The 25323-nt window shown below is 42.4% G+C and overlaps 1 protein-coding gene across 6 annotated transcripts in view; it reads left to right on the top strand.

The window, feature by feature from the left end:
- Positions 1–25323, top strand: part of LOC126285378 (acetyl-CoA carboxylase) — a 385520-nt gene that overhangs the window by 220907 nt on the left and 139290 nt on the right. The window contains exon 1 of one of the 6 annotated variants that reach the window (XM_049984709.1): positions 3428–3641. The exons of the other annotated variants lie outside the window; for them this stretch is intronic. Within the exon in view, the coding sequence (XP_049840666.1) occupies positions 3619–3641 (23 nt within the window). The 5' untranslated portion in view covers positions 3428–3618. Of the gene's footprint in view, positions 1–3427; positions 3642–25323 lie in introns of those variants that run through there. 6 annotated transcript variants of the gene reach the window in all.

Raw genomic sequence — 25323 nt, 5'->3', positions numbered from 1 at the left:
ACACTGGTTTGATGCAGCTCTCCATGCTACTCTATCTTGTGCAAGCTTCTTAATCTCCCAGTACCTACTGCAACCTACATCCTTCTGAATCTGCTTAGTGTATTCATCTCTTGGTCTCCCTCTACGATTTTTACCCTCCACGCTGCCGCCAGTACCAAATTGGTGATCCCTTGATGCTTCAGAACATGTCCTTCCAAGCGATCCCTTCTTCTAGTCAAGTTGTGCCACAAATTTCTCTTCTCCCCAATTCTATTCAATACCTCCTCATTAGTTATGTAATCTACCCATATAACCTTCAGCATTCTTCTGTAGCACCACATTTAGAAAGCTTTTATTCTCTTCTTGTCTAAACTATTTATCGTCCACGTTTCACTTTCATACATGGCTACACTCCTTACAAATACTTTCAGAAACGACTTCCTGACAGTTAAATCGATACTCGATGTTAACAAATTTTTCTTCAGAAACGCTTTCCTTGCCATTGCCAGTCTACATTTTATATCCTCTCTACTTCGACCATCATCAGTTATTTTGCTCCCCAAATAGCAAAACTCCTTTACTACTTTAAGTGTCTCATTTCCTAATCTAATTCCCTCAGCATCACCCGACTTAATTCGACTACATTCCATTGTCCTCGTTTTGCTTTTGTTGATGTTCATCTTATATACTCCTTTCAAGATGCTATCCATTCCATTCAACTGCTCTTCCAAGTCATTTGCTGTCTCTGACAGAATTAAAATATCATCGGCGAACCTCAAAGTTTTTATTTCTTCTGCATGGATTTTAATACCTACTCCGAACTTTTCCTTTGTTTCCTTTACTGCTTGCTCAATATACAGATCGAATAGCATGGGGGAGAGGCTACAACCCTGTCTCACACTCCCTTCCCACCCACTGCTTCCCTGTCATGCCCCTCGACACTTATAACTGCCATCTGGTTTCTGTACAAATTATAAATAGCCTTACGCTCCCTGTATTTTACCCCTGCCACCTTCAGAATTTGAAAGAGAGTATTCCAGTCAACATTGTCAAAAGATTTCTCTAAGTCTACAAATGCTAGAAATCTTTCTTCTAAGATAAGTCGTAGGGTCAGTATTGCCTCAAGTGTTCCAACATTTCTACGGAATCCAAACTGATTGTGATTACTCTATTCTTCTTGAAGTCTCAGGGAATTTCGCCTGTCTCATACATCTTGCTCACCAGATTACAGTTTCAGTGATTACAATATCGAATGAAATTTACAAACCGTATTAACCCCTTATCAGTATGACATTATTTTGGACACTAAGTTCTTCATTAGGTCATGACGTTGCACCCCCTATGGGGATGAGTGTAATAAACCTGTTGTAACGCCCCCTAAGACAAGATGATCCACAACTGTTGTAATTGGTCCTTGACATCCTGTGTGCAGCAGATGGGACTGAGATGGCATCCTGTCTGTCCATTGACGACAGATCTAGGGATCTTGCTCGCCGCGAGGTGTGATTTACTGTTAAAATTTCGAGAATGTACGTTCCTCGAAGAATCAATCAAAATGCTTTATTGCTTCCGCCTACGTATAAAGACGAAAAGGCCGTGTAAATAAAATGAGAGAGACTGCAGATCACACGGAACGCTATCATTCTTGTCTGGAACAGAATAAGAAGGAAGTTAAAGTGGTACACAATATACCCTTCACTGAGCACCACAAGGAGGGTTGCTTGATCTTGGCCTGCCATGTACTCTGGATGCCATTTTAGCGGATGACCCAGGAGCAGCTGCTCGCGTTCTTCGTTTTATCCACTTGCCAAACCTGTCTAAGGACATTTGATTGTGCTGTTTTTTTAAATCCTATGCCTGTTAATGTCTTTTATAGTGTTGTCCCTTTTAGTTGCTGTTTTAACCTTGTGCCTCGCGGTGCATTCCTAACTTAGTCTGGGCGCTAATGACCATTGTAGTTGTGCCCCCCACAAAAAGGGAGGGCTGCGGAGTGTAGATATAGGTGAACCCAAGTCCAGAGAGCCTATATTCTTGTTCTGCGTGTGAGTTGTGTGTCCTGGATGTTGTGTCTTACTTTTTTGTTACACTCTGTAGCTCAATAAACAAACCACTTACAGGTAAACGTAGTCAGCTGGCCAGATTTTTTACTCCCTTGAAAATGAGAACCGTCGTCAAGAAAGAAAAGAATATGGACGATTATTTCGTAAAACAGAATTGAATACAAATGGTACGAAATTGAGTGTCTTTTCGGTTGTCCGTGTAGTATTAGATCCACATTACTCTGGATAACCCGCGGACTGCTACATTAGCCGTTAACACTAGTCATAAAGCTGTGATACTCTAAACTTTTCTTAAACAAAGGCTGATTCACATCCTGCAAGGTTTTAATTAAAAATGATCTTTGGAATATTTCCAGTTCAAAAACAATTATTTGAAGCTAAATTTAAAATGTGCTTTGTTACTTGTGAGACATTGTTAGCGGACAAACGATCAAAGTACTATTGTATCTCCAGCATGCTGGGGTTGAAATGGATTCGCAACTTCTTTTGATTCACAATAACCACTATGAAAAACGTGTTAAGTTGCACAGGAAGAACATTTATTTGTTGATGACCGATTTCCGACTGTTTGTCTATTATCAAATCAGCCAAAAATGAAACTTTGGCGTTACACCAGTCATGCAAGTGGGAACGCAAGTTAGCGATGAACACATACTATAGCACTTACTTACTTCATGGCCACTTGTATGACTGGTGTAATGCAAGACTTGCATTTATGGCTGATTTAATAACGAGCAAACAGTACGGAACCGTTCATCAGTGAATAAATATTTTTCCAGTACCGCTTAAGACGGTTTTCATAATGGTTGTTGTAAACAACTAAAAATTTTTGTGGCTGCATATAGCTCCATTCTTAGCCATTTACAGCTTTATTAATGAATAACAGAGGTAATTTTTTCCTGAACTTCGTAGTTTTGAACATCACTATTCTTTTCAAACTTTGGTCATTGTTTATGATGAGCTGCAATAGTGAATACGCATGTTGTGAACAAACAGATAAAATACTTAACTCCTTGAGAAGACGCCTACCACATGATTGTCGGCTAACACTTCACATTATTCCCATTGGCTGCCTCTCTGCAGTCAATATTTGTTTTTATTCGTTAACTACCCAAGAAACTTGCGCGAACAGATTGATCTGAGCAGCCGGCGTCATACCTCTATCTCCTACAGCTGTTGCTATCTGCCGCCAAACATTGGACACCGATGTGTGCGTTGCGACGGTATTGCTTATCGCGGTTTCGCGTCCTGCTCTCGAGCGCTTGCTATGTGGAAACAGGCAGCCGAAAGAAGCTAGGATCAGCGTGTTGGCGGTGGGGCAGAGGAGGGGTGGGTGCCGCGAATACGTCATCAGAGTGGTGTGTGGCGTCGCGCGCAGGCAGTCAGTACAGCCTTCACACCTTCGCGGCGCGGACCAACTCTTCGCTGCCTGCTAGAAGTGGGCGTCGTGTGTGCCGAGTGCTGTCGGTCTACGCACGGCTGGAGCTCTAGGTCTGCGTTGTTTCTACGGACAAGCAGCTGCTTTCCCCAGAGTGAAGGAGAAAGCGACGCACGCGCGTGGTCACGGCAGCACGCAGAGATGGACGGGTCACAGCCTCGTAGGTGAGTGGCAGCGTGGTCGGGCCAGCCAACGATGCTGTGCCCGCCTTTTTCCATCTTTGTGACATATTCGTAGCGCGCGAGTGGCGCGATGTATTTTGTCACGCTAGTCAAAGTTCTGGGTAATCCCTGCAATTGGTCAGCGCCCCCCCCCCCCTCCCTCCCCCACTTCCGCGGACTTTTATTCTCTCTTGTGCTAAGCGGTGATTGTGATGTTTTTTCCGAGTACATTTCTCACACCGATCGTAAACAGCTACGTTTTTAACATTAGTGTATTTTAAAACAACTAATGTTTTCTTTTCTTTTTAAAAACGTCATATATGAGAACCGCCAAGAGCAGCTGATAAATGAAATATTATTAACCATCGGTGTCGATCATCTGTTCATTTTCAGGTACCATAAAATTATATGTATTGTAACTAGTTAATCTTTGTGTTGTGTCATAAACGAGTTCCATCCTTCAACGTGGAGTGCGTTGTGTACACTGACCTGTGGGCAGTATTGCGCGTGTAGCGTACACTACACCCAGAAGAATGGAATCGTATTATGACAGTTTTCAAAGATTAAAATTGTTTATATTGTAATTCGTTATAGTCCCAGAAGATGATCAGACGATCGAAACGGATAGTTAATGATTTATTTATCATCAGCTCTTGGCAGTTCTGAAGTACAACTTATATTTTCCAACATTTAAGAACTGTGGGGCACCATATTTACAAAAAATACTGTTCTGACTGGTCCACCTGGAAACGCTAGGTAGTAAATGAGACACAGAGAGAAAGAGAATGACAATTGTCATATTAGCAGATCGTTGCACAGCCGACATAACGACATACATTTGCCGTTTTAAATAATTATAAGGTCAGCATCAATACACATTTCAGCATACCAATGTTTCCAGTATGGTTCAAATGGCTCTGAGCACTATGGGACTTAACATCTGAGGTCATCAGTCCCCTAGACTTAGAACTGCTTAAACCTAACTAAACTAAGGACATCACACATATCCATGTCCGAGGCAGGATTCGAACCTGCGACCGTAGTGGTCGCGCGGTTCCAGACTGTAGCGCCTAGAACCGCTCGGCCACAATGGCCGGCTTTCCAGTATGTGGCGCAGGTTAATGAATAACGTCGATCTCGCCATAAACGATGCCAGGACTAGCTGCTAAACGAGATGCAGTCCAGAGCTAGTTTCAGCTTTCTGCATTCTTCTTGATAGTCACTCCTTTAGCCTACTTGTTTTTATGTCAAACGCGTTTCCTCAACTTCAGGGAAATAATTTATCGAGTATTAGTGTCTTCATCGCTTTCGCTCTTTACCGTTGTAGTGGCCATTCATTTAATAAAGATGTGATATCGCCCATAGGAACCGCAGTGATCCAGTCATGATCTACAATTTGTTTTGCAGCAGGCAGACAATTTGTTCTTTGATCTCTCAAAAACCCACCACTCTACCAGTGTTCTTTCATTTGAATGTAGTGTACCACTGTACTTCACTGCATTGTGTGCAACGTCGTATGTGGGACATGCAGAACTGTTTTAGTCAGTATTAAAAAGCAAGTTCTTTTCACCTTCGTGTCCTACATTATTATAATATGATTTACCGATTAAATTGGCACCTAATTTGCCGCTTGACTGTTTCCCGACCGAGCAAGTTACACTGACTTTTGATTTTTAAAGACAGCGATCGTGAGCTTCTTAGATTTTCGACACGTGTTCTCCCTTCACGTATAAGAAATTGTCAGTATTTCTTTGAATTACTTGCTCAGAATTTACGACGATATTCCTCAGTACGAAAATTAGTATTTCTTTCCAAGCCTCTCTGAAAGTAAAGTTGTAAGGACATAGCGCTCGGCTATGCTCATCCAAGGACGCGGGAAGAGACGTAACGGCCTTGGTTGGACGTCCGACCTGGTTTTCCCTGTCACTGAATTACGGAAATCCCAAAACAGGTTGGCGAGATCTTCAGTAACAAACAATAACATAGGGTACCTGCACGACTGAACTCTTACGTCGGCACCGAAAGTTTTACAGTGGACATGTGCAAACAACAGTGTACTCGTCTTATCAAGTGACTATCTGCAATGTTGTTAAACATAGTAATGAAATAAAAGCCTCACTTTTAAGTGTACGTTCATCGTCTTTTCTCTCCCACAGCTGTACGCGTTTTGTCTCGCATTCCTTTTGGGGTACGGATTCGTTGTGGTCTCGCTTAAACGTTCCACTCAGTAAGTCATTAAATGATTCAGGGTTACCTATTGTGTACTTAAATTTTTCCATTGTTCCAGTATCGAATATTTCGGTGTATAATGATGTGCATATCAGTTGAAATCTTATTAAATGTCTATTTTCGTGAAAATAAGAAGATGAATTTCAAAGAACACACTCTTTAGAGATAGAGAACGCAAAGGATTTCCACTACATCCGCGTTGCTGTCTGTCCTGTACGAAATCAAGAGTTCCAGTCATCACTTTCCAACATACAGTACGCGAATGCGATTTGCCGACATCCTTGAGCCATTTATTTTACACAGCGTATCATTTACGTCGTATAATTGTGAAATTTTTCTGAGGTTCAGTTTCATACCAGAAGTTATAGTCTACTAATGGAGACGAAAATCGACCACACTGAGCCGTGTAGTTCGCCGCTGTTTTTCCAGCGTCCTTGCGTTGAGTTCGGCCACAGTGTAAGTAAGGTAGGCGTGGCCTTCGCAACACGTGGCTGCACGGGATGTGTAATCTGACACTGGCCGTAGCCGGGTAACCGTGCTCTGCACAGCACCTGTTGCGTTTCGCCTTCCTCCTTGCGCAAGGTCACTGATTTGCAGCAGCACTGCGAACGACAGGACAAACATTATGTGTGCGAGATCTCGACCGAGCGAGGTGCCGCAGTCGTCAGCACACTGGACTCGCATTCGGTCCGCCCAACCAGATTTATGTTTTCTGTGGTTTCCCTAAATCGCTCCAGGCAAATGCCGGGAAAGTCCCTTCGACGGGATACAGCTGATTTCCTTCCCCATCGTAGAGGCAATCAGAGGCTGAGCTCCGTCTCTAATGACATCGATGTCGATGGGATGTGAACCCCTAATCTTGCTTCCTTATTTATTTATTTATTGATGCAAGATTTTGCAGTGCATATTGCCATGAACAGTGTTCGTTCGTAGAGTTTGCGCTAAGCATAAGCGAGCAGCGTCCGTGTGTTAATGAAGTCAAGTGAGAGCTGTGGTGCTAAATCGAACGTCCAACTTCGCGATAATTTTTAATTTAATGAACACTCAAGTCTTCTTCACATGGCTGCATGTACGCGTGGCGAATCGCGTAAAATGTAACACCCATTTTATTTCGTGGACAGTTCAAGATATCGATTTGAAATTTTCAACAAATGATACTACGCAGAGAGGCATATAATTTTGTTGTAGAGTTAATGCCCGTAAGTCGTACATCGACCAAAATATTGCAGCAAATACAATTTTTTGTGTATATATGTACTATCATTAGCGACATTTAAAATCTCATAGCGACTGTTAGCGTCTGCGTTGAAACTTTTCACAAAAGTATTCAAGACATGTGCTCTTATTGAAAGGCAAGGCGGACGGTCATAATTGGCTAATGCGATGTAAATGGTGCCAAGTGGCGTTATTATGCCAGTTTATATGCAACAGGAAGACAGGCCTACTTTACTAACAGTAACATAAAACTTATATCCTCATGGCCCTACTGTATTCGACGTAGAGACAGGTCAGCTACGAGTTTTGTAAATGGAACTGTATGCTAACTTATAGAGCATCGGATGCGTCTTAGGAAAACTATTTTATATACTTTCTTCGCCTTCGGCATCTGACGGCCATTTTAGGCAGCTAAAAGGTAAATGAGTAACAGAATAAAAGACATAAATTAATAGCATAAAAGGAGTCTGCTGTTGATTAACTTGCTTGTAAAATGTTGCAGTAGGTTTTGATAATTTAATGGAAAAGACGTAGGAACAATACTACAACATTAACGACTAACAGTTCTGTTGCGGCACGAATATAAGTATACAAACACACAGTTTACAAACGCGTTTGAGATGCTGTGAAAAAAAGAAAAAATAATTAAAATGTGTCTATGTACCAAGGTTTAACCTAACAGCTTTTACGGAAACAGGTAAACAGTCGACAGGTTTGATACAGCTACGCATCCTCGTTCTAGAGAGCCTCTTGGTGTTTACACCGCTGTAGCGATCCGGCAACCTTGCCTTTCAGCTTTAGCACATTTCTCGGATTCTCTGCGAAAATTTTCAAGGACAGCATTAACAACCGGTTTATCATTTTACTCATATATTCGAGAGTCTTCGAATGCCGTTTAACAATACTTCGATTGATGTAGTAAAGCAACACTAATAAAAAAAAAAACCTATCTGCCCAGTGCGTACTATCATGTTCCGAAATATTCGCTTCGATGTCTTGAACCTTCCACGAAACAAGAGGTGCTCTCTCTCTCTCTCTCTCTCTCTCTCTATTTCATTCTTTCTTTCTTTTAACCCTTTCTCCTTTATCCAAGTGTAAATCATTGTATGAACCTCATCTAAAAGCTTTTAAACGATACAATTAAATCATTAGAAACTGTAAACTGCTTTTAAAACTCAATTGGAAAAATATTTTTTAAATATTTTTCAATTTGTTAATACGCAATTCGTTATCTACAGCAGGCAGTCACGTACAGTAATATAACATTTCGCGCTGCACGGACTAATTTTTCTTCTTGTTAAGTAGTGATCAATCCGAATATTTCCAGAGTATTTTGTTCTTGTGCGTAGAGTGCGTTGATATGACACTTCCTGACAGTTTAAAACTGATGCCGAACCAGCACTCGAACCCAGAACGTTTGCCTTTCGTGATCAAGTACTCTACCAGCGGAGCTATCACGGCACGACTCTAGACCCGTCCGCTCAGATTTAATTCCGTCAGTGCATGGTCTCCTACCTTCCACACTGAAACTTGAGAGGTCCCAGGCTCGAATCCTGGCCCGGAGCACAGTTTTAAACCACCAGGAAGTATCAGTCCGAGTATTGGTTGGCAGCAGATCTTCATTCTTCATGCCGTTCCAGTTTTCTCTTCATACTTCCGTAGACTTTAAATTCCACATTTTGCGTAATCTAGTCTGTGTACCTTAATCGTTGTCAGTAGTTAAAACTTTCGGGCTGAGAGGCCGTGGTCGAACAGTAGAACTTCTTCTCCCTGACGTTTCGTTGCCAGCTGCGGACAACATCTTCCGAGGCGAGTCTACGACTGGCTACCAAGCCGCGGAGGTCCTGTATATATAGAGCGGGTAGAGGGCACCACCACTCGTCACGTGATGTCAACAGTAAAACTATCTCTGACTGGCGTCATTACTCTCGATCGAAGGTAATCGATTGTCACATCTTTGATGCAAGGTTGATCGCCAGATTTTATCTAACTTCAAACCTTCTTCTTTCTTGTTAAAATTATTGTGGTGTTTAAAAATCTCTATCGCCTCTCTATACATACGTGCATGATAATGCGATGTCTTAGCTAGCACGCTTGTCTCGCTAAATTTTATATCATGGTCTCCGTCTTCGAAAACATGTTCTGCTACAGCTGACTTATCCGTGTGTCCCAATCGGCAGTTCCTCTTGTGTTCAGTCAGGCGAGTATTGATACTTCTTTTAGTTGTTCCAATGTAAACTTTCCCACAACTACACGGAATTTTGTAAACACCCGGAGTAGCTAAAGGGTGTCGTGCATCCTTCGCCGATCTTAAACATTCACTAATCTTCTTAGTTGGTCTGTAGATTGTTTCAATTCTAAACTTGGCTAGCACTTTTCCGATACGGTCCGTAATATTATGGATGTAAGGAAGAAAAACTTTCCCTGCTGAAGGTTGTTGTTTTTGCATGTTTTCGTACATTTTCTTTCTAGGGTGGAGTGCACGATCTATCTCCTTATCAGTATATCCATTTTTCCGAAAAACTGTCCGCAAATGATTTAGTTCCTCTTGTAAATACGCTGGCTCACAAATTCTATTGGCCCTGTCCACCAGTGTTTTGATGACACCTCTCTTCTGCCTGGGATGATGATTTGAACTCTTATGAAGATAACGGTCGGTATGCGTATCTTTTCTGTATACTTTGTGACCAAGAGTACCATCTGCTCGTTTAATTACTGAAACGTCCAGAAAATTAATCTGTCCATTACTCTCTGTCTCCATGGTAAATTGAATTTTTGAATTAATGCTGTTCAAATGCTTCAGAAATTCGTTCAGTTGCTCTTCTCCGTGATTCCACATCACAAAAGTATCGTCCACATACCGATACCACTTCAAAGGACTTTTTTCTGGCTGACTGAAGTGCCTGTTGCTCAAAAAATTCCATAAAAAAATTAGCAGCGACTGGACTTAGGGGGCTACCCATAGCCACTCCATCAATTTGTTCATAGAACTCATTATTATACTGTAAATAAGTCGTAGATAGGCAGTGCCGGAACAAGGCTACTATATCAGTAGGAAATATGTCAGATATGTAAGCCAGAGTTTCGTTCACCGGAACCATAGTAAACAAAGATACAACATCAAAGCTAACAAGGATATCACTGGGGCTTATAGTAATCCCCTTCAGTTTTTCGATGAAGTGCATGGAGTTCTTAATATGATGATCAGTCTTTCCGATAAACGGTTGTAGCAATGAGGCAAGATATCTAGCCAACTCTTGAGTAGGGGATCCTATAGCACTCAAAATCGGCCTAAGAGGGACATTTGGTTTATCTACCTTAGGTAACCCATATAATCTAGGAGGGAATGCTTCCGTTTTACAAAGATCTTTTTTATCTGCTGCAGGAATAGAAGCCTTTTTTATTAGTTGGTTAGTAGCTGTCAACACTTTTGTTGTAGGATCTTTGTTCAGCTTCCTGTAAATGGTAGGATCCAAAAGATCGTCGATCTTCCTGTGGTAATCCTCACTCTTCATCAACACTGTAGCGTTTCCCTTGTCAGCGGAAAGTACAATAATACTCCTGTCCTCATTAATCTCCCGTAATGCCTTCTTTTCTCCTTGGGACAAATTACTGCTAGGTGGCTTAGCTTTACGTAATATCCTTGCTGTCTCCATCTTAACTTCATCCGCAGTGTGTGATGGTAACAACCGAATCCCCGCCTCTATATTACCATATTAAGAACTCCATGCACTTCATCGAAAAACTGAAGGGGATTACTATAAGCCCCAGTGATATCCTTGTTAGCTTTGATGTTGTATCTTTGTTTACTATGGTTCCGGTGAACGAAACTCTGGCTTACATATCTGACATATTTCCTACTGATATAGTAGCTTTGTTCCGGCACTGCCTATCTACGACTTATTTCCAGTATAATAATGAGTTCTATGAACAAATTGATAAAGTGGCTATGGGTAGCCCCCTAAGTCCAGTCGCTGCTAATATTTTTATGGAATTTTTTGAGCAACAGGCACTTCAGTCAGCCAGAAAAAAGTCCTTTGAAGTGGTATCGGTATGTGGACGATACTTTTGTGATGTGGAATCACGGAGAAGAGCAACTGAACGAATTTCTGAAGCATTTGAACAGCATTAATTCAAAAATTCAATTTACCATGGAGACAGAGAGTAATGGACAGATTAATTTTCTGGACGTTTCAGTAATTAAACGAGCAGATGGTACTCTTGGTCACAAAGTATACAGAAAAGATACGCATACCGACCGTTATCTTCATAAGAGTTCAAATCATCATCCCAGGCAGAAGAGAGGTGTCAACAAAACACTGGTGGACAGGGCCAATAGAATTTGTGAGCCAGCGTATTTACAAGAGGAACTAAATCATTTGCGGACAGTTTTTCGGAAAAATGGATATACTGATAAGGAGATAGATCGTGCACTCCACCCTAGAAAGAAAATGTCCGAAAACATGCAAAAACAACAACCTTCAGCAGGGAAAGTTTTTCTTCCTTACATCCATAATATTACGGACCGTATCGGAAAAGTGCTAGCCAAGTTTAGAATTGAAACAATCTACAGACCAACTAAGAAGATTAGTGAATGTTTAAGATCGGCGAAGGATGCACGACACCCTTTAGCTACTCCGGGTGTTTACAAAATTCCGTGTAGTTGTGGGAAAGTTTACATTGGAACAACTAAAAGAAGTATCAATACTCGCCTGACTGAACACAAGAGGAACTGCCGATTGGGACACACGGATAAGTCAGCTGTAGCAGAACATGTTTTCGAAGACGGAGACCATGAGATAAAATTTAGTGAGACAAGCGTGCTAGCTAAGACATCGCATTATCATGCACGTATGTATAGAGAGGCGATAGAGATTTTTAAACACCACAATAATTTTAACAAGAAAGAAGAAGGTTTGAAGTTAGATAAAATATGGCGATCAACCTTGCATCAAAGATGTGACAATCGATTACCTTCGATCGAGAGTAATGACGCCAGTCAGAGATAGTTTTACTGTTGACATCACGTGACGAGTGGTGGTGCCCTCTACCCGCTCTATATATACAGGACCTCCGCGGCTTGGTAGCCAGTCGTAGACTCGCCTCGGAAGATGTTGTCCGCAGCTGGCAACGAAACGTCAGGGAGAAGAAGTTCTACTGTTCGACCACGGCCTCTCAGCCCGGAAGTTTTAACTACTGACGATGCCGGCCGTGAAAGCCTACACGCTATGATTCTTAATCGTTGTTATCCTTAGGTCTCTTTCCGTTAAGATAACCCTCCATTGTTGTCTTCAGAAGTCCCTCATTTACCATTAGATGGAAGGCAAACATAAAATTTTGACTAGTGAAAGGCGAAAATAATTAATCCTAGAACACTAAAGGGGGTAAAATGCAACTTTATCAACCACCGTAAATTTTACTACTCGGTATTTTATTCGAAGAAAGACCTAAGTTACAGTTTATACACTAGTTAATCACTATTATAAGGTATCCAACTGCCGACGACCTTTGCCGCAGTGGTAACGCGGTTCCCGTCAGACCACCGCTGTTATAGTCTGTCGGTAAACTGAAGAGCGAGCGAGCGAGTCCCCACTCTACCAACCCAGCTACGTCACAGGCCCTTTCACAACGTAGTACCGGCACTGCCGCGGCGCGCGATTTAAATTTGTGGCGACGCCGTGTACAGATACGTCTCGCCTGCGTTTATTTTGTAGACAAATGCATTAAAACAATAAGGAAAAAAACGATAGCTTCTTTCGAAACACAACAATAGAGTAAATAATATTAACATAAGAACGGAAGTCAGGATTCTACTACAAACATAGAACCGAATGCCTGTTCATGTGAATATATGTTCTTCTATTGCTATTCGTAAAACGGACCGCACATAATGCAATCAATCTGTAGAATTTAAGGCTTGTTCTTATTTTGTGTTCCCACTGGAAGGTAGACGTTTTCTTTGAAGAACTGTATTGAAACTTAACAATTCTTGCAACATGAAGAGAGTTTAAAAAGTAAGCAGAAATTTATAATTTTGTGTGTTAGTCCGATTTGCACTACTTTTTTGTCTCTGTCTTCGTAAACATGTCTCAAAAGTATGTATACAATGTTATGCATATTGGCTATTTACTCCGTTGTTAGCTGCCGAAAAGGTTACATGTGTTTTGGTAGCATCAACGATGATTTGTTTTGTATCAAAATAGATTAGAGAATCCTTATTAATTTTTTTGTAAGAATAGAATAAAATGAATGAAATTTTTAGAAATGTTGGATATTGCTTTCGATGAGCCTGTTATGAGTAAACCAAGGTCATACAAGTGGTATAAACATTTCAAAGCGGGTCTTAAAGAGCAGCAGTTTTACAAGTGTGGATGAGATTAAAAATGCACAGTTAGAAGACCTATAAACAATCCCGAAGAAACAGGTCCTAAAGTGTTCCGCGAATTGGAAAAAGCACTGGCATAAGTATATAGTATGTAATAGAGAATATTTTGAATAGTATAACATTGCTGTATACCAACAAATAAAGTTCTTACCAAAAAATAAAAGTTAATATGCAAGCTCACCTCGTATGTCGGGCTTTCTGCTTAGAAGTCCAGAATCGGGGTACGTGTTTCGAAGGAAATTTCAGCAATGTTTAGAATAGCTGTTGCGCACGTTTTAAGCAATATGTCTTTAGTGACCGAGATAGGGATTTAATGTCCCATCGACATCAAAGGTTTTACGTGATTTTGAAACTGTCTATAACGTTGGGTTCCCTCACAAAATTATTAGTTTTCCTTTGTTGCGATTCCAGTAAACCATGCGGCTTATTTCCGCGTTACTTCTTTATGCGTACTGTTGGGCGAGGCTGACGTTTGCATAAATTGCAGCCGCGTGGTTAGGAGTGGTAATATAAGCCAACAGTTCTTTTTGCGTCGCCTCTTCAACTTACGCTGTACTAACATTAGAGACGAACGAACGCTCGTTACTCCCCAAATACCTCCTCTTCTTCGTAATCTGCAAATTTTCTTGCAATGCTAGACGATTTTCCATCACTTCCGGGTATCGAAGTATATCAGTAAGTATGTAAAGTTAACTGAGACTGGCATCTAAGATCCCACGAACAGAAACGACGTATATCACTGCACGCCGATCTGCACTGCTATACAGGTAACGGATAACAGATTTTGGGTGGCCCTGCAGCCTGGTTGCAGCGTTCTTCCGGGAAAGGCCACTTCCCCCACCAAAAGCGTTGCTCGCTCTTGAGTTTACGGACAGACTATAAGCGCTGTCCCGCGTGGCTAGCACTGGGTGAGTCAGCGTCCGGGTTTGCCGAGTGCTGCTGGCAAGCGGGGTGCACTCAGCCCTTGTGAGGCCAGCTGCGGAGCGACTGGGGTGAGAAGTAGCGGCACCGGTCACGGAAACTGACATACGGCCAGGAGAGAGGTGTGTTGGCCACGCTCCCATCCGCATCCGGTGACGTCTAAGGCCTGAGCACGACACGGCGACCGGCCGGTACCGTTGGGCATTCAGGACCTGTTCGGACGATGTTTGTTTTATAAGTTGTCCAGTTGTATGTCACATACAAAATAAGTACAAAATGCCTTGTTTTACATCCATACTGGCAATGCCAGATTGGCGGGAACCTCTTACGAAGGTTTAGTAATCTGGGGGTAAGAATCTCTGAAAGCAAGACACTGTTGTTGATTTAACAATGTTCCTGGTGCCGCAATGTAAGGTTTCGTAGATAATAAATGGCAACATCCATGCATTGTTATGATTGAAGCAGCAGTTCCAGTAACCCGAATTTCTGCTCTAACAAGATGCACACAGACTGTCAAGGTTGAATTAACTTTAGAGAGCATAAGGAGTTTTTCAGGCTAAGCTGCACTTTCGAGAACGTTGAGTTAAAGATCTTAATACACTACTGGCCATTAAAAAGTGCTACACCACGAAGATGACGTGCTACAAACGCGAAGTTTAACCGACAGGAAGAAGGTGCGGTATATATAAATGATTAGCTCTTCACAGCATTCACACAAGATTGGCGCCGGTGGCGACACCTAGAACGTGCTGACATGAGGCAAGTTTCCAACCGATTTCTCATACACAGACAGCAGTTGACCGGCGTTCCCTGGTAAAACGTTGTTGCGATGCCTCGTGTAACGAGGAGAAATGCGTACCATCACCTTTCCGACTTGGTTAAAGGTCGGATTGTAACCTATCGCAATTGCGGTTTATCCTATCGAGACATTGCTGCTCGCGTTGGTCGAGATCCATTGACTGTTAGCAGAAAATGGAATCGGTGGGTTCAGGAGGGTAATGCGGAACGCCGTGCTGGATCCCAACGGCCTCGTATCACTAGCAGACGAGATGACAGGTATCTTCTCCGCATGGCTATAACGGATCGTGCAGCCACGTCTCGATCCCTGAGTCAACAGATGGGGACGTTTGCAAGACAACAACCATCTGCACGAACAGTTGGACGACTTTTGCAACAGCATGGACTATCAGCTCGGAGACCGTGGCTGCGGTTACCCTTGACGCTGCGTCACAGACAGGAGTGCCTGCGATGGTGTACTCGACGACGAACCTGGGTGCACGAATGGCAAAAAGTCATTTTTTCGGATGAATCCAGGTTCTGTTTACAGCATCATGATGGTCGCATCAGTGTTTGGCGACATCGCGTTGAACGCACATTGGAAGCGTGTATTTGTCATCGCCATACTGGCGTATCACCCGGCGAGATGGTATGGGGTGCCATTGGATACACGTCTCGGTCACCTCTTGTTCGCATTGACGGCTCTTTGAGCAGTGGACGTTACATTTCAGATGTGTTACGACCCGTGGCTCTACCCTTCATTCGATCCCTGCGAAACCACACATTTCGGCAGGATAAAGGAAGACCGCAAGTTGCAGGTCCTGTACGAGAATTTCTTGATACAGAAAATGTTCGACTGCTGCCCTGGCCAGCACATTCTTCAGATCTCTCACCAATTTAAAACGTCTGGTCAATGGTGGCCGAGCAACTGGCTCGTCACAGTACGGCAGTCACAACTCTTGATGAACTGTGGCATCGTGTTAAAGCTGAATGGGCAGCTGTACCTGCACAAGCCATCCGAGCTCTGTTTGACTCAATGCCCAGGCGTATCAAGGCCGTTATTACGGCCTGAGGTGGTTGTTCTGGGTACTGATTTCTCAGGATCTATGCACCCAAATTGCGTGAAAATGTAACGACGTGTCAGTTCTAGTATAATATATTTGTCCAATGAATACCCTTTTATCATCTGCATTTCTTCTTGGTGTAGCAATTTTAATGGCCAGTAGTGTATTTGTCGGCGCGGCACGACACATCGACGTATTAACGACTTGGGAGACAGACGCTGAATATTTGCTTCCTCCAAGCGAATGATACTTGATCTCATATCCGTCAGGCAGTGCGCCAAAAAGAGGCAGTGACAAAGAAACGAGTAGCCTATACAGCAACTCGGGTTGAAAGATAAAGGAGTGCGATGGTATCTCCATTCGATGTAATCTTACCGGCTTTTATCACAGGTACACAACCAGCTGATGCGCAGTTTAATGCTGTTTTTTGTATAATCGTTCGCTATGAACCTCCGTACACAACCCTGCGGCCATATACAAGCTTGTTATTGCTGCAACTGTTTTGCGGCACTCGTGCAAAACAACGTAAAATTACCTATTCGTGTTGAGACTGATGTTTCTGCCGCAAGATTATTTCCTCGGCCGTCCTTTGATTTTTGAAATCGGCAGTACTTGCGAGACTCAGACAATTAAAAGCTGGGTTTTACATTTCTTAAAACTCCTCGTCTTGGCTACATTGTCAGATTCCTACAAACTTTTTTTTAGGGACCAAGATCAAATTTATAGATCGCGGTTCTGATATATATGTTGCTTTGTATTCTCGAAACGGACACAATAAAGAGATATATGCGATGGCTGTTTGTTGTTTTGATTTGATTAAAATTTAAAGTGTCCACCAACAGCGATTATAGATTAAATTACCATTGAATTTTCGTGATTCATGTGTTAATCATAGACCCAAAACACAAAATCCAAAAAAGGGAAAAAAATATTCACTTGTTATTCCTGCAGTTACTTTACAGCATCCGTAAGAAACGGCGCAAAATGACTCGCCAATTCGTGTTGAATAGTTGCTTGTTCAAACTGGTAATGCACGTGAATACTAAATGTTTTTTTCTATATGGTACTGAAAATGAAAAGTTACTAACAAGCTGATATCTCAAACAGTTTAACAAGTAAGCAGAAAGACTCGATAATTCATATGTCACACACATTTGAAATTAATTCTATTGCTAATGTTCAGTGCGGTGGGTAAGAAAGAATTTACTTAACGTGGAATGGACGATTATTGTGCAGCAACATACCAATTAGAGAGGATGCGTAATATTCCATACACAATTGTTTCTCAGTTTTCTCAACGAGCTTATACGGAAATTAGTCCTATTACAAAAATTCTGTCAGGTTTGTGACTGTTTTAATCTTAATAAATTTCCACAAAGTAATCACATGTAGTTTTCTACCAACACGCCTAATGAAATGACTGAATGTACAATTTAATCGTGCAAAAAGGACTTTCCACACACACACAAAAATCGATGTGTTTGACGCATTTTTTGTTCTTGCCTGTATTTAATTTAAAATTGGGGGTCGACGATTCAGAAATCTAGCCTGAGCTTCATAACATACTTTGTACCATAATGATACAATGTAATATCCCTCAGCAAAACAAACTATTACTATGGGAGAATGCTCACGTATCAATCACAAATAATTAAATTCATCGCACATCAAGCAAAGTATCCAGAGAAAGAGGCGGCTGCCTCCTAGCGGCTGTTGCGTTGTAACGTTATCTCTGACAGCAGCAGCGGTACGACCCTCATTCTTCAAGATTGCGCCGGTTTTGTGAAGCTATATTAGTTTGGCACGTGAGTTCTTAGCTATGGATTGATTTATCGGTTGTCGTTTTATATATGTTGTTCAGTATTGTTTTTGAGTTTACGTATTGTCATTTTGTCATTTGGAGATCGTGAATGGAGCTGTGGACGCTAGAAAATGGAATGCGAAGTGGGGAAATAGAAACATTTTCAACGTATTCTTCTTTTGAGTTTAATAGAGCGGTGACAACAGCGGAGACAGCCAGAAACATTTGGGCCTTGTATGGAGATAGTGCCATTGGACAGAGCACGGCAAGAAACAATGATGTATCTCAGTGTACTCGAGAACTGGCAAATGCGATCATTCTATCATCATGCAATGGGTAAAGTTAAAAAAAATCGAGTGTATGGGTACCACATGCTCTAAATCAGGGATCCCCAAACTACTTTGGACAAGTGACCCCTTTTCCAAAATGAACTGTTACCTCAGACCCCCATGGCCAAATTACCTACTTTTAAGATCAACCCCCTTATTCATAATGGTTCGCTAACTTAAAACAGCTATTACAGAGTGTTATTTTTCATTCTGACTTAGGTCAATAGAAGAAGAAAGAGTGAGAATTAGCAATGCTTTAAGTTAGCAGACTATTATGAATAAGGGCCCTATCTTCAGTTTTTTCCTATTGATACAAAATACCTAGGTACTTAGGTACCTCGTCGACCCACAAAATCAGTTTTCGTTTATGTCGATCTCTAGGAAACCGATATCGACCCCACGGGGTCGATATCGACCACTTTGGGAATCCCTGCTCTAAACCAAAATCACAAAAATCAGCAGCGGGTGGCCATATGTGCATCTCCGCTCGCTCGTGATCAGTTGTCTCGTGAGCAACACCGACCATTCCTATCTTGTATCGTTACTGGTGACGATGAATGGTGTTGTTATGTTAACTTACGGAAGAGAAAGGAATGGTTGAGCCCAAGCAAAGCAACATATTCCCGTAAAAAGACCTGCGCGGATCTACAAAAGATAATATTATTCATCTGGAGGAACAGCAACAGTGTGGTGTATTACCAGTTGCTTCCCAAAGATTTATCCATCAGTGCTACATTTATTGTCAACAGCTGAGACGTCTTGCAGATGCAAACCAAAAACAACGACCAAGAAGACTGCGTGAAGTGATGCTACACGATAACAGCCGCCCGCACTCCTCTACATTGACAAAAAACAATAAACAGGAATTGGTTTGGGAAGTCATTACGCACCCACCTTATTCCACTGATCTTGCGTCCCAGATTTTCGCTTTTTACGCAACCTATAGAACAACCGTCAAGGAACTTCTTTTCTGGATGAAAATGTGCTCCGAAAATGGATCGAAGAGTTCTTCGCCTCAAAACCACGTGATTTACACAGTCGCGGACTAAAAAAGTTACCCCAGCGTTGGGAGACTGTTGTAAACAGTGAAGCAGAATATACGCTGAAGAGCCAAAAAACTGGTACACCTGCCTAATACCGTGTAGGGCCCCCGCCAGCACACACAAGTGCCGCAACACGACGTGGCATGGACTCGACTAATGTCTGAAGCAGTGCTGGAGGGAATTCAAATTATGAATCCTGCAGGACTGTCCGTAAATCCGTAAGAGTACGAGGAAGTGGAGATCCCTTCTGAACATCACGCTGCAAGGCATCCCAGATAGGCCGTCCGATGTGGCCGAGCCGTTCTAGGTGCTTCAGTCTCGAACCACGCGACCGCTACGGTCGCAGGTTCGATTCCTGCCTCGGGCATGGGTGTGTGTGATGTCCTTAGGTTAGTTAGGTTTTAGTAGTTCTAAGTTCTAGGGGACTGATGACCTCAGATGTTAAGTCCCATAGTGCTCAGAGCCATTTGTACTATCCCAGATATGCTCAATAGTGTTCGCGTATGGGAAGTTTGGTGGCCAGCGGAAGTGTCTAAACTCAGAAGAGACTTCCTGGAACCAATCCGTAGCAATTCTGAACCGTGTGGGTTGTAACATTGTCCTGCTGGAATTGCCCAAGTCCGTCGGAATGCACAATGGACATGAATGGATGCAGGTGATAAGACAGGATGCTTGCGTACGTGTCACCTGTCAGTATCGTATCTAGACACATCAAGGATCCCATATCACTCCAGCTGCACACGCCCCACATCATTAAAGAGCCTCCATCAGCTTGAACAGCCCACTGTTAACATGCAGGGTCCACGGATTCATGAGGTTGTCTGCATACCCGTAGAAATTCATCTGCTCGATACAATTTGAAACGAGACTCGTCCGACCAGGCAACATGTTTCCAGTCATCAACAATCCAGTGTCGTTGCTGACGGGCGCAGGCGAGGCGTAAAGCATTGTGTCGTGCAGTCATCAAGGGTACACGAGTGAGCCTTCGGCTCCGAAAGCCCATGTCGATGATGTTTCGTTGAATGGTTCGCACGCTGACACTTGTTGATGGTCCAGCACTGAAATCTGCAGCAATTTGCGGAAGGGTTGTACTTCTGTCACCGATTCTCTTCAGTCCTCGTTGGTCCCGTTGTTTCAGGATATTTTTCCATCCGCAGTGATGTCGGAGATTTGATGTTTTACCAGATTCCTGATATTCACGGTACGCTTGTGAACTGTTTTTACGAGAAAATCCACATTTCATCGCTACCTCTGAGATGCGGTGTTCCTTCGCTCGTGCGCCGACTACAACACAACGTTCATACTCACTTAAACCTTGATAACCTGCCATTGCAGCAGCAGTAACCGACCTAACAGCTGTGTCACACTCTTGTCGTACTGTTTACATATCTCTGTATTTGAATAGGCATGCCTATACCAGTTTCTTTGGCGTTTCAGTGTATTATTGATAACCAAAAGTCACTGTTGTGTGTACCTGTTTGTGATTATTAAACTTATGGAAAAACGCCACTAACTAATGCACCAACCCATTAATTAAGAAAGAACAGACGTACTAATGATGTATGATGATCTGTTATTAACCTAATAGTGTTGAGAGTATAACTTTTCGTCAGCAGTCGTAGAGCATCTGTAAGGTATTCTCAGAGGTTAGAAAGGATAGGTCAACGATTTGCTTGTCGGTAGTGTACTTTGACAGTAACCTTGTAACTACTGTGCCCACAAAAGGTGTGCGATAACATCCGAAATAATGATTCAGCATATTACACTAGTTTCATCTGAATAAAAATGCCTTTTGTTTAAATATGTCAGCTCAGATGGTTGGATATGAGGGTCAGCATGTGCATCAATTCTGTGGTAAAATGTTCTCACTTCTGTGTGACCTAGTACGTTGTTGTGCTGCAAAAGAATACTTTTCTTCTGCGTAGGGAAGGATTACAGTCGAAGAGGCGCGCGATATGCCACGTTCCATTTGGCTTTCAGAATGCTAATAGTACCTGTGGGGTGGGTGTCATATCTTTGACATTTGTGATAAACAAAGCCAGCTTTATTTCTGTGCTATTCAGACTCCTTCAGTCTCACCTTCGTGGTAGAGTTTTCGTATGGTAAAGCGCGAAACTAAGGATGTTGTTTACTTTAGAATGTATAGACAACTGTGGTATGCTGGCTGAGTGGGTTAGTGACATACCACAAACACAAAATCTCAGTCGGCCCTGGGATTTGTTTTTTTTCTGTCACTTACAACCTCTGTGGAACTCCGGTACGTACTGACACCGACTGATAGACGACACAGCGTACGCACTTTATTTTACAAAAACTCGGTACATGCAGGAATACACTACACACTCGAGTCACAGAGAGAACTGAACGACTCCTGTCACGTGTCAAAGATAAGAGTGTGAGTCGTTTTCTCTGGCCAGCGACGCTAATGTTTCCATATCTTTCTCACCTCTGTCAACGATTTGTTGATGTAAAAAATGTCAAACTGCATCACGGTTGTAAATGAACGTGGAATTACTGGCCCTCCTGTAACTGGCAGAGTAAAGCAACTCAAACGACGGAGGAAGGCAAGGGCATACATATTAGGCTAGTGAAGCAGTGCGACTGTGGTGCTCAAACCAAGATTCAGGCGACATAAACCTGAATATTGACTACGCCGTTAGTGTCCTTAGAATCTCGTAGCTTAGAATTTTAGAACATGGATAGTGTCCAATTGATTAGATCAGTTTACACCAAAAAAATACTTGAGACAGCTGGGACACATTTCTGCTTGCAGGCTCGGTTTCGGAAGGCGTAATAAACATTTTTCCTTCTACTAAAGCGAATGACGAAATGCAATAGTTAGCAGTCCCACGACAGATATTTCACGACTGTTGTGTGCCACGTCGCCGTGTTTTTTGTCTCACTGTAAGTCACAATTTGCCGTGTAACTGTAAGTGAAATTCGCAACTGTTCAGGAGCGGCTTTACATATATCTTACCTATAGAAGGAGGGAGATGAAGTGTTCCTTAAAATTAAGCATTGGAACTACAATATTTTCACTTTACATTGTCTTCGTGCCATCACAATAGATACCAGTGCTGTCTAGACGTTTCATGTTATAATCTGCTGGCACAGAGCTATGCTAATTTTTGTCGACGGTCACGTTTGTATATGAAATTCGCCCCCAACACCTCATTTAGAGCCTGAAAAACAGTCATAAAACATCTGAGTTTAATTTCGTCACATTTACACATAGTTCCATCGGGTGTTATTGTGCATGACAGAAATTTCTTTCTGGCCATTAGTGAAAAACTAGATGTTGTATGACCAAGTAAACATGACACAAGGATCGTTATACGCTTGACTGGCGTCATTTGACGCTGAAACATTAAAAAAAAATCCCACTAAGATAGAAAAGAAATGATTCGATTCAGCGCGTCACATGTCTGTCCTTGACTGCTGCGACGTCATAAGACAAGGACAGACGTAATACACCACGTGGAACCTTGACCTCGCCCTAGACTCATGCGTGCCATTTGTATCTGACGTCTGACTATAAAAGCACGATACCCCACCTCCCTATCTGGACTGTGTGCTGGCCGTCACGAGAACTTCTCCATGCATTGCGCGTATCTGTCGCTCAATCAAGTTTCACATTCAGATACAAGCATGTTACCATGAATAGCCAGCATCGTCTGCAAGATTTCGGCCGAGCTGCACACAAGCTCCCATTCACAAGACTGTCTTTCCAAGACGTATCTGTGGCGCTTAACATCAAATTGAACTGTCCGCAGCTGAGATGATTATGTGATATAGGGATGCGGCTGCGAATGTGGTATTGTTACTGTGATTGGCATTAAGATGTTCGCGCGACGTAAATACATTAAATCCTCGGACCGTTTCAGCGCACTGACAGTTCAAGTTCCGAAACATTCATTCTTTATTTGCGTGCACTGATGTCAGTTACTGCATTAATAATTTATTAATACTGGTACTGAGCATGCAACTACTGTAATGTAGTCACGTTAGAACTTTTGTTTTATTCGGATGAAGCATCGACAATGATAGTTTTAACTTCTTTTTTATCATCATATTTTTTCATTTCCCAGGATTCCGCTAAATATAAACAAATGCTTTGTGTCATTGGTTCATGTAACTTTTTTGTTTGGCAAAAGGCTGGAATTTAGCTTATTGATTGCTTGTTTAGCTTGAATAGCCCTCTGCTTTATATTTTGTTAACTGGAACCCTGATCCATCACTATAACTCCCAGATAATTACGCTTTTGAGATGCCTGAATAGTACTTCCATCTATGATGTCATATTAGAGAGGGAGGTTTTTTTTAGAAAAAAATGTTTCTTCGGAGTTTTTGTATGTTTCTAGTCTTCCTCGTGTACTCTGTTTCATGGTAATCTGCAGCCAATATTATTTGATCGTCGGCGAATAGTTACCTCGACAGGTAATCTCCATCTATGTTTAGGCCCATTTCTTCACGCTATTTCGTACATTTTTAAGAACTTCATTCAGGTAATATTTAAACATAGTGTTTGCTATACAGTTCCCATGTGTAAGGCCTTTGGTTGGTCGCATTACTCTTTTAGAACGCTCTTCGTATTTTAATTCTTGTCTTAATGCTTCGTAAACTTTCTTAACAGGACCATATATTTTGGATGGCCAACATCACGCAGGATGGCGATACGGTATTGCAAGTGCCTGTGTTATCCCGATTACAATGCGAAATCCCTTTGGATATCCATGTGTGTCCAGAGGAACTTTGCATCGTGATCCGAATTACACAGGCAGAAAAATATCGTATTTACCTGTCGATACCGGGCTAGCGATTTCAAGTACAACGTCTGACGTGTACAGGAATATACATAGTGGATGAACGAGCGCAGGTCGTAGATGCATGGTTGACGACATATGGAAGTCTTCGTGAGTCGTGCACGGATAACTAAATGGTAAGGCGACCGTTCGCGATAAGGGGGAAGTCCGGGTTCGAAACCCGGCCCATCAAAAATTTTCACTGTCGTCATTCCATTCTACAACTGACGGTTGTCATTATTCGCAACTGCGAAAACATTTAATGTATCACAGACGATTAGTGGCGCGTAGGCAGAAGTGAGCGTGGGGAAGAACTGTTTCCCCCGTCTTATAGGCATCCTGCTTAGCCGTCAGCTGTAATTAGCCTGTCTCACGTGTAGTACCAGCACGAAGAAAAGCGTTTCGGAGAAAGGAGAAGTTGGGGCCATTGAGGAGACTCATAACGAGAAGACTATAAGCCAAAAGAGTGGACAGATTACCCATCCAGTGATAAGAGATACACAGCGGCATCGATGGTAACGCACGTTTCCAGCGGCGTTAGTATGAGGCGATTTGCAGGTAAATATTTGCAATGCCAGTATCTCTTCGACCTCTTTCAGCTTTGTACTACACACGGTGAAATGGTGTCGTGGACGGCCTAAGAAATGTGGAATCCGCGTTTCGTCTTCGGTGAGGCTCGAGAGGACACTGGACTTCGCACAAAGCGGCATTATTATGTTGCGACCCTGGGTTAGTGCTCCGCGAAATACTGGTAGTATTCGGATTCCTTGTGATCTGTTGCTTGACTGTACTGCCGCAATTATCAACCCAAAGATTTTGTAATAAAATATAGCTATTTTCCAACACTACCTACATCATGACAGGACGACATCCAATCTTCTATTTTTTTTTTTTTGGGGGGGGGGGGGGCGGGGGGAAGTTGAGGGAGGCATACCGACTGAACAAAATGAAGTCAGATAATCTCCTGAAGTGGCTATACAGTTTGAATGTCAAGAGCCCCTTAAAGGTACCACTCTTTTATCAGCGGAAGAATTTAGAACATTCAAACTAACCGTATAGTGCCTCGACGGTGTATGGATAATGTAGCTCAATATAAAGGCGGACTGGCCAGTTTCAAGA

Source organism: Schistocerca gregaria, chromosome 8 (genome assembly GCF_023897955.1).
Source record: "Schistocerca gregaria isolate iqSchGreg1 chromosome 8, iqSchGreg1.2, whole genome shotgun sequence".
Lineage (NCBI taxonomy): Eukaryota > Metazoa > Arthropoda > Insecta > Orthoptera > Acrididae > Schistocerca > Schistocerca gregaria.
This window is presented reverse-complemented; position numbering and strand designations above follow the sequence as displayed.